Raw genomic sequence first — 8,449 nt, 5'->3', positions numbered from 1 at the left:
GTGACTGGGTAAGGAAAAGACAGGATAACCAAAACACCCCTGAAACTAAAGCAAAGGACTAGACTGACGATACAGCTAACTATCTAAGTTCCCAAACCCCCAGCTATGACCAAGGCCCGCGTCCGGAAAGAAAGACTCCCACCCAAAGACTGGTCCAAACCCTTCGAAGGCCACCTCCTGGACCCCTTCCATCCCCGCCGCCAGTCCCGCATCGTCAGGCGACGGCATCGACCCGGTATCCTCCCTCGTCTTCAGTAGAGTATTGCACAGCTCCAAACTATCTCTCGCGGCGCGCACAACCCGCAACTCAACCGGGTCCCCGCCTCCACCGCTTCGGCCTGCGCGAGAATCATGCTCAGAAACGTGTGGTTCTTCACGTTCGTCTCGCCCTGCCGGATGCGTTCCTCCGACAGTGAGATGAGGTCGTGGACGGCCTGTTTGAGGAAGTCCCGGTACTGACGCGTCCGGTGCAGTGTGCCGTTCAGGCGCTGGGTCTCGACATGCGCGAGCAGCTCAAGACTGATGGCTGAGGTGGCGCATCGCAACCCCTCCCGGAAGGCCCGCCGCCGGTGGCCATCAGCCGGGCAAAGCTGTGGTCCGGCTCTGGAGACACCATAGCGAGGGCGGCGTCGAGGCTGAGCTTGAGCGAGTAGTGGAAGAGCGGGTTAGTGCACGCCTGGTTGCTGAAGGAGTAGTGCAGGGGGATCATGAACCGGCGGATCAAGTAGTCTAGCAGGTTCCGCTGGAACGGGGTTGACCCGTCGCCATCCTTCACCCAGCGACTGCAGGCCTGAAGCGCGTCAATCAGATCAGAGCTTAGTGAGAGGACACGGTCATAGGAGAGTTCGGAATGGAGGCCGTTGAGGAGCTGAACGATCTGCAGGCGGACGGACAGCGTATCGATCAAGGCAAGCTGGACAGATGTTGCGGTCAAGGTCCCCTTTGGGCATGACTGGAATTTGGTTGTTAGCTCGTCGAGCACATCGTCGTTAATATTGGAGGGCGGCTCAGTATCAAATTCATCAAAGGAGATCCTTGGCGGCATCCATGAATCCAGGGATGACTGGACATTGAATTCAAGAATAGTATACCAAAGCCTCCGGCGCAGTTCGGCCTGCAGCACTGATATAGCTGGGAGATGCTTAGGGTCCCGGTGCAACCCAAGTTGCATGGCGCTGTGGATAAGCGATCCAATTGAGATCCATATTGTATCGCCGCCGATTGAGAAGATCTGCCGGGCCAGGATACTCAAGCAGTATATCTGCAGCCCAGAGATTTCCAGGCGGTCCTTTTCCAACGGCCCAGACAGCCATGTCTGAGCAGCATAGATCCATTGCTGAACCAAATCTATATTGCGAAGAGCTGCAGCTCTGTGTCCATGATCGTACAGACTTGATCCTATGCCGATGGCGAGGAGAACCTTGAGGCGTAGACTAGGTGCAACACCGTCAGGGTTGTCCCAATATCTTTGGTACTCGACCCAGAAGGTAGGGACGTGAAGTATCCGATACCTGCAATGTGTCTCAGCGTTAGTACCCCTCAGAAAGCCTCCTCAGTGATAGATACATACGTCGATTCAAATGATGCCAAGTAGAGGTTGGCCATGGCATCGGCCATCTCGCGGGAAGGGGGGCAATTCCGAAGCCCGGCGACAGGAGACCTCTGGTGGGCCGGCCGGTCTTGATGATCCTCGCTCTATTCTTGCATTTCTGGAGGAAGTCAGTGGCCTGGGAGATCAGCGCAGAGGTCTCAGGGCCTTGAAACAAGCCGTCCTTGCTACTCTTGCCCATGATCTGACTGTAGCAGGCAATGATGGCGGTGAATTCATTAGCCCCGCCCATCCAACGACTCCGGCCCCAATCCCTGGACTTGTTCAGGACAGCTTGCCACTCTTGCGACCCGGCCGGCGACCGAGATGCCAGAGAGACCGCGCTCGCCTCAGATCGTCCATTGGCCCTGTGGAGAGGACTGTCACTGATTCGAGATCCGCCTGCTGAAGATTCTTCCAGCCGCTGTATCCGAAACAGAAGATCACGGAAAGTGGCTTCCTCATCCGGGCCCTGGTCCGGATGAGGTTGTCGCAGGTCACGAGCCGGTATGGCGACCTTCTGGGCCGCGGTTGCCGCTGCCGGTGCTGTGACGCAGGGCGTGGATGAGTTGCTGCCCTGGAGAGGCACGGGGATGGATCCGTTGATGTTATCCGAGTCCCTGTCCCCAGCCTGAGCGAGCTGTCGGGGAGCCGAGCTGTCTGACGGCGGTGGGCTTGCAGTTTGGCGAAGCGGTGAACTGGCGGGGAAATCATGCTCATGCTGCTGGTTAGTCCCGGTGATGGGCCTGTCATCAAGGCCATCGGTATAGGGCTTGTATATACATCGGGTCTTGTGACGCAAACAGTGCACGCAAGGGTTATTGTGATCGCACTTGATCTTGCGGCGACGGCATTCCCGACAAGAGAGAGCTGGTCTTCGACGTCGGCGCTGAGGTCGCTGTGGCTGCGGCTGTGGGTGCTGCTGACATTCCATGGGAGTCGTAAATGGTTCAAACAAGACGATCTTCTCTGTGTTTCATATTCGGCCGAATCATATCACCATAACAATGGCAGAGGGGAAATCTTGGAAAAGTGTTCGCGCACTATGGGCTGACGCAGGCGGAGTCATGGCCGGAGACAGGTCTCGGACGTTAAGGGAGAAGCCGAAGCGGCATATGTCCGTCTCTTAAAGCCGCTCGGCCGAAGCAGGGGTCTGGATTAGTTAGTATGGATATATGTCCGGAGGCCCCAAGTGTTAATCCTGCAAACCCCTCCCCTGGGCATTGGATTGGGCTTGAAAATCGTGCAGAGAGCCTGGGCCGGTGTAAGTTGAACTCGCTCACACGGAAATACATTGCAGGTCGCCATGGTTTCTGTTGAGGGCAGGATTGTTACTACTGTAGGTACGAAAACTGTAAAACAAAAAGCATTCGAGTTAAATCATGTATCAATGACAGCAAGGAATCAAACAACTTGACGGATGCTCTCATTCACCCCATTCACCCTGCTAAACCCATTTACCCCGGGCACCTTGCTCGCCACAATCCCATCCATCTTGTTGAGAAGCAGTCCATCTGGATTCAATCCCTCACGGACGTATGCTCGGTTGATAAACGGCTCGAGGATGCGCGCCTTGGCCCCCGTGATGGGTGATGGGGAACCGGATGTTGCCACGCACACGCTCGAGATAGCGGTCCATCATGGGAACATAATGGAGCCCCGAGGAAGCAAAGCGCCTCAGCAAGTGCGCGTTGGGCTGCATCTCCAGATACTCCATGCACCGCACATAAACCCAGCGCAGCTCCCTCTTGAGCTGCACCCTGTTTCCTGCCACCGTCTCGGTCTTTTCGCCCTGCAGGATCCCCAGTGCCTCCTTGGCCATGTCCATGCTCAGACACTGCGCTATTGACGCCGCCTCGAGGGCGTTGTCCTCCACTCCTCCGGACACGGCCCTCGGTCTCCAGGATCAGCGCCGCACACCCAAGCGTGTTGCCCGTTTGCACTGCGTCATAAGAGTGATCTTGGCTTTGAGCAGCCGGTATACCTCCGGGTCCACCTTCTCAAAGTACTGGGTGAGCATCTGCCGCCAGAGACACATCTCGACGAACTCGACCTCCGTCGGCGGCATGCCCTCCTCCAGCAACCCTTGCCTGCAGTCATCCCACGTGTGGCCTAGATATCGATACGAGCCATCCATGAAGGCATTGGGAGGGATCTGGACATCGTTCGGGATGGCAGCAAAGGCGACGTAGATCTGCTTCCAGTAGTCCCCTGGCCGCAGTGCTCCGCCCCAATGGACCCACCAACTGAGGACGTCGCGCATGATGTACAGGTTCACCTCCTCCGCGTCTGTGTCGTTCTTCCCGCTGGTGATAGTGAAGTCGTCTGGGTGACTGTCCGGCGCGGTTTCGAGGTACTCATCAATGCGCTTGACTACAGCCGCCATGTCGAAACATGTGCAGGGTGGAGGGCATGTATCTCCCACTGTCTCAGTCAAATTAATCTATCATTTGTCCCAGGTAGGTCTCCAAAGCTTGCTTACAGACAGAGTATAAAGGCATCGCGTGCTCGCTGATCTCTACTCCATATCTGGCGCTACCATTCTTGTCAGGTTCAGCGGCATTGGCGCTTGTGGATGGACGCTTCATTTCGCAAATGTGCATGTTGTAGCGCAGTGGAGCAGACCCCAGGACGTGGCCGTCCCCGAAGTACTGCTTAATGGTTTCCCACATCTCCTTGGTCGTCATTCTGGCCATTGTGATCGCGATACTTGACGCAACAGAAGAGGAAGAAGAGAGGACTTTCCGGGTTGGTAATTGACAACGCAGGCACCTGAACATTCTTTGCCTTGGGGGGAGGGGCCGCTCATCCTATGGATCTATGTCCATGGGCAGAAACTCACATTCTGTGATCGCGGGTGCAAACTCATCTCTACGGAATAAATCTGCCAGTCCAAGGACAAGTACGTGCCTCGTGTTTGCGCGGAGGCAAATGAGTAGATACAGGAAATCAGTAAGAGGAAGTTACCAAAGGGAAAAGATATGTCGTATCGGATGTTTCTTATTCCAGATGATTCATTATTTGAATAGCAGGCGATAAAGGTCCTGGTCTAGTTCTCCTACCCAGAGCTACCAAGTCAACACTGCAAGCCACCATGCATTTCACCGTGTCCCCCTCCTTCTCGGCTTCCTGGCCGTCTCACCCTCCCTTTCAGCGGTTCTCCCGCGCAGCTCTAACGCAACGGGGTCTGTTCCCCTTCCTGGGCGTCTGTTGCACCATTGGCCCAACGGGACGTGGGTGGAAAACATCGCCGTGCGGCCCAATGGCAACCTCCTGCTCACGACGTCCACCCCCAACGGCACCGTGTGGCATGTGAAGCAGCCATGGACCGATACGCCCGAGGTAGAGCTCGCCTACAACTTCGACGAGTGGGTCGACCGTCTCATTGGCATCGGCGAGACCACCCCGGACAAGTACATCGTCGTCGGCTCGCGCTTATACTCGCCCGCAGCGTACTCCAGCCAGGTCGACCGGACCTTCGCCGCCATGGAGCTCGACTTCACCGAGGAAACGCCCTCCGCTCGCATGGTCGCCTGGATGCCCGAGGCCACGCTGCTGCAGGGCGTCGCCGCCCTGCCGTGGAACCGGTCCACCGTCCTGATCTCCGACCAGTACGTCCTCCGCCCGCGGAACGAGCAGGTCGACTGGACACCCAGCCCGGGCCAGATCTGGCTCCTCGACACGCAGACCGGCGATTATGAGCTCGTCATGACCAACTACACCGAGATGAACACCACCTACGCCCACGGCAAGGACGTCGGCATCGACGGCATCAGGATCCTGGACGACGAGCTGTATTGGGTGAACCAGAATACCGGTGGCATCTACCGTGTCGCGCTCCAGAAGAACGGGTACCCCCGTCCCTACCGCCGTCCCCGAGGTCGTCTTGATTGTTGAGTCGCAGTGTGGGACGATTTCGCCTTTGGGGCCGGCGACGAGGATCTCCTGTGGGCGACGGGTCTCAATGCCGTCTATGCCGTGTCAACGAAGAAAGGGACCGCTGTTGTTGTCGACGGCGTCGGCACGAGCAACAACTTGAGTTTCCCGGGCCGACCGCTTGCCAGTTTGGAAGGAGCAAGTATAATTCGAACGTGCTGTACGTCACTGGCAATCTGTACAGCGTCCCTGATAACCTCTTAGATGTCAAGATTGGGAGCTGGGTGCGGGCTATTGATACTACCGGATTCCATCTCTAGAGAAGCCTGTCGCTTCATGGGGAGGGGTTGAGGACAGTAATATGGGCACCAATTGTGCCTAGTGTATTTATCTTGTACTCAAATAGACCTTGCCTCATTGGTACCGAGCTATTCCTGGCATATCCAGTTTCCACGGCCTATAGAGAATAGATTACTTGTGCATTAGCAACTGGAAGTATATGCGTCAGAGAATAAGGGCCTTCGTATTCCGCGGGCTAATTGTCGTCTTCTCCAAGTCCCAAGGTGCAAGTTTGTCGAAACCAATATAGTGTGTACGGTGTCTTCACTAGATCAAATCAATTGACCGGTCTTTTTTGATACTTATCTGATGATCTGATTGCTATCATCCGATTGTCTGATTATCTGATCCGCTATTATCTGATCCGTGATCACCCGCATACCCGATATCTGATCATCTGATCATCTCGGTTTCAAGTAGACTCAAAATAGAATGGAAGGCACCATCCCATATAACTGTCGAAGCCATCGCATACAAATAATACCTAAGACACCATCCCATAGGAAAAAGAAAAGAATGACCCGCATCCCAGAGCCCCGCATTGAACCAATCTCAGCTCTCGGGCATAAGTACGTCCACGGAGATCGTGACCAGCATTGGGAGCAAGACCAGTGTAGTGCTATGGATTGTTCCCAAAAATAGAGGACGTGCTGAGGATCAACGAGGGACAGGTGGGCTAAAGGTAGATTAATCTACACTCCGTGCGCGTTCCGTAAAGCGAGGTAGCTCTGACGTCTAGAATCCACCCCCCCATAAGGTCATGGCTGCCATCCCCTACAGGACTTTCGCCTTCCCCAAAATCAATTGTGGCGTCGAATGCATGTTCCAAGTCGAACTCGAAAGGAGATCAAGTCGGGTTCAAGCTGTGGCTGCTGCCGTTGCTGCCGTTGTTGTCGTTGTTGCTCTCCGGATCCAATCCACTGCATGACATCCGCAGTGCTTTTGTTCGTGTCCGTCTGTGTCAGGGATGGCTGCTCTTTATTCAGGTTCAGGATTTGCTGCATCAAAGTCCGCTTGTTCTTGCTGCCTTTGGGCCGGCCGAGCCTGCCACCGGGGCTATAGTTGCCGCTTCTTTGAGACCATTGGCAGGTCAAGCAGGGATTCCCTCCTGTACACCGGACCTTGGACTGACGGCATACGTCGCAGGCAGAAAGGGTCCGGCCGGACATCTTGGAGTTCTTGTTTCGTCCCGCCGGTCCGGGTCCGGGTCCGGGTCCGACGGACTGGGCTTGCTGTTAATTTTTGGATGGTGATTGACTCGGACGCTCAGTGGACATAGTAGCCATATAGCATGAAGTTCCACCGCATGCCTAACGAGAGATCTTGTGCAACGATCTGGACGATCTGGGCTTGGAGGGTTGGTCCAGCATTGGAAGGAGGTTTCGGCCTTCTTTTATCAAGGACCCTGGCCAGGTTGTCATCCATGGTCTCGCCGTCAGCAGAAGGAGGCTGTTCCAGACAAAGTACCACTCTGGGACGCCTGCAGGGAGATAACAGGCCGCAGGATTACGCGACTCTAGCAGGGTTCGAGGACAACATATCCCATTTGCATGCGCCTCAACTTGTTTGTTGCTAGTATCATCGCAAGATAGCGAAATGTAAGGGCCTTTACACGCTTAAAAATGGCACCTATAGGCGGAAGTACATGACTGTCGAATGAGAGCGGTATCCCGTGTCAGGCCATGCCAGTTAGTACTTACTAAATTCTCACCACAGTGTTCTGTTCGCACGGAAATTAACGAATCGCTGCATGCTTGTTTAATCCGGACATGATTGCACGACACGGCCAGGATCAGCATCCCGGTCCCCTAGTGCGGTGTGGTGATCCTGTCGCCATACTCCGTACCTGTCTCCCGACTTCCGCGATTCTGAAGGCTAGACCCGCGTCAACGTTGAGAGCATATCAACGTAAATAGAGCACATGTAACTCGGCAGCAGGTCTTCGAGAAAACTCGATGACCGCAACGGCAGTCTGTTCTCAGCCAAGCTTCGTTATTAAGATGTGGTTTAGGTTAGTCGAGGTGTTTCTACGCGAAATAAAACCTGGGTATTCCGTATAACTAGTACGAATGAATGCGACCCTCGGCCATGCGCATTCATGGCGATAAAACCCCACAACTGGGCATAAATGGAGAATTTCAAAACACGCTACTAATGGGCCGAATATTTCCTCCTGTGTTCACAGTCTCTGCACTAAGACAGTCTTGCCAGCCCGAAATACGCCTGTATGGATGGTCTGCAAGCCTCTCATGCAACCCCTGCCTTCAGTTCCAGGAAAGCTTGCCCTTTGGCCTACCCCGCAGGCGCACCATTCTCAACCTGACAGCGCTATAAGAAGGCATTTTGGAATAAGTGTAACTGGAATCGGTTTTGAGAGGATCCTGTTTAACAAGAAGCAGGCGAGAAGATTTGCCATTGGTCATCGACAACCGCGGCTATAGCCCCTGGACAACGCTTAGGAGCAAGTCAAAAGGTCAATGCTATCACTTGAGGTCCATTAGGAAAATAATTAATCTCTCATTGCCTTTGTGGTTGTGGTTGTGGTTGTGGCTGTGTATATAATGGAGACTAGAAACGGCCCGATGGCCGAACCAAAATCTCGCAAGACATGAACCATGTTCTCATAGCCCAGAAACGCCTCGGAAT

The 8,449-nt window shown here is 54.6% G+C and overlaps 4 protein-coding genes across 4 annotated transcripts; 1 reads left to right on the top strand and 3 right to left on the bottom strand.

The window, feature by feature from the left end:
* Positions 1-75: 75 nt before the first annotated feature.
* P174DRAFT_460090 (C6 zinc finger domain protein) lies at positions 76-2,522 on the bottom strand (the record flags this gene model as incomplete). The annotated part of the gene is made up of 4 exons (XM_024829842.1): positions 76-306; positions 330-526; positions 547-1,511; positions 1,654-2,522. 4 exons carry the CDS (start codon positions 2,520-2,522, stop codon positions 76-78), a joined length of 2,262 nt encoding a protein of 753 aa, XP_024682557.1.
* A 972-nt stretch (positions 2,523-3,494) lies between these two features.
* On the bottom strand, positions 3,495-4,284 carry P174DRAFT_370581 (uncharacterized protein; the record flags this gene model as incomplete). The annotated part of the gene is made up of 2 exons (XM_024822339.1): positions 3,495-4,006; positions 4,071-4,284. 2 exons carry the CDS (start codon positions 4,282-4,284, stop codon positions 3,495-3,497), a joined length of 726 nt encoding a protein of 241 aa, XP_024682556.1.
* A 285-nt stretch (positions 4,285-4,569) lies between these two features.
* On the top strand, positions 4,570-6,041 carry P174DRAFT_450896 (uncharacterized protein; the record flags this gene model as incomplete). The annotated part of the gene is made up of 4 exons (XM_024828979.1): positions 4,570-4,574; positions 4,642-5,468; positions 5,493-5,605; positions 5,653-6,041. The coding sequence occupies 4 exons, from the start codon at positions 4,570-4,572 to the stop codon at positions 5,782-5,784; spliced, it is 1,077 nt and encodes a 358-aa protein (XP_024682555.1). The 3' UTR covers positions 5,785-6,041.
* Positions 6,042-6,603: 562 nt separating this feature from the next.
* P174DRAFT_420528 (Zn(II)2Cys6 transcription factor domain-containing protein) lies at positions 6,604-7,228 on the bottom strand (the record flags this gene model as incomplete). Its single annotated transcript, XM_024824872.1, has 2 exons — positions 6,604-7,026; positions 7,079-7,228. The coding sequence occupies 2 exons, from the start codon at positions 7,226-7,228 to the stop codon at positions 6,604-6,606; spliced, it is 573 nt and encodes a 190-aa protein (XP_024682554.1).
* Between the last annotated feature and the right edge of the window lie 1,221 nt (positions 7,229-8,449).

The sequence above is a fragment of the Aspergillus novofumigatus genome (genome assembly GCF_002847465.1).
Source record: "Aspergillus novofumigatus IBT 16806 chromosome Unknown P174scaffold_4, whole genome shotgun sequence".
Lineage (NCBI taxonomy): Eukaryota > Fungi > Ascomycota > Eurotiomycetes > Eurotiales > Aspergillaceae > Aspergillus > Aspergillus novofumigatus.
Note: the sequence above shows the minus strand (reverse complement) of the source record. Positions and strands in the feature narration are given on the sequence as shown.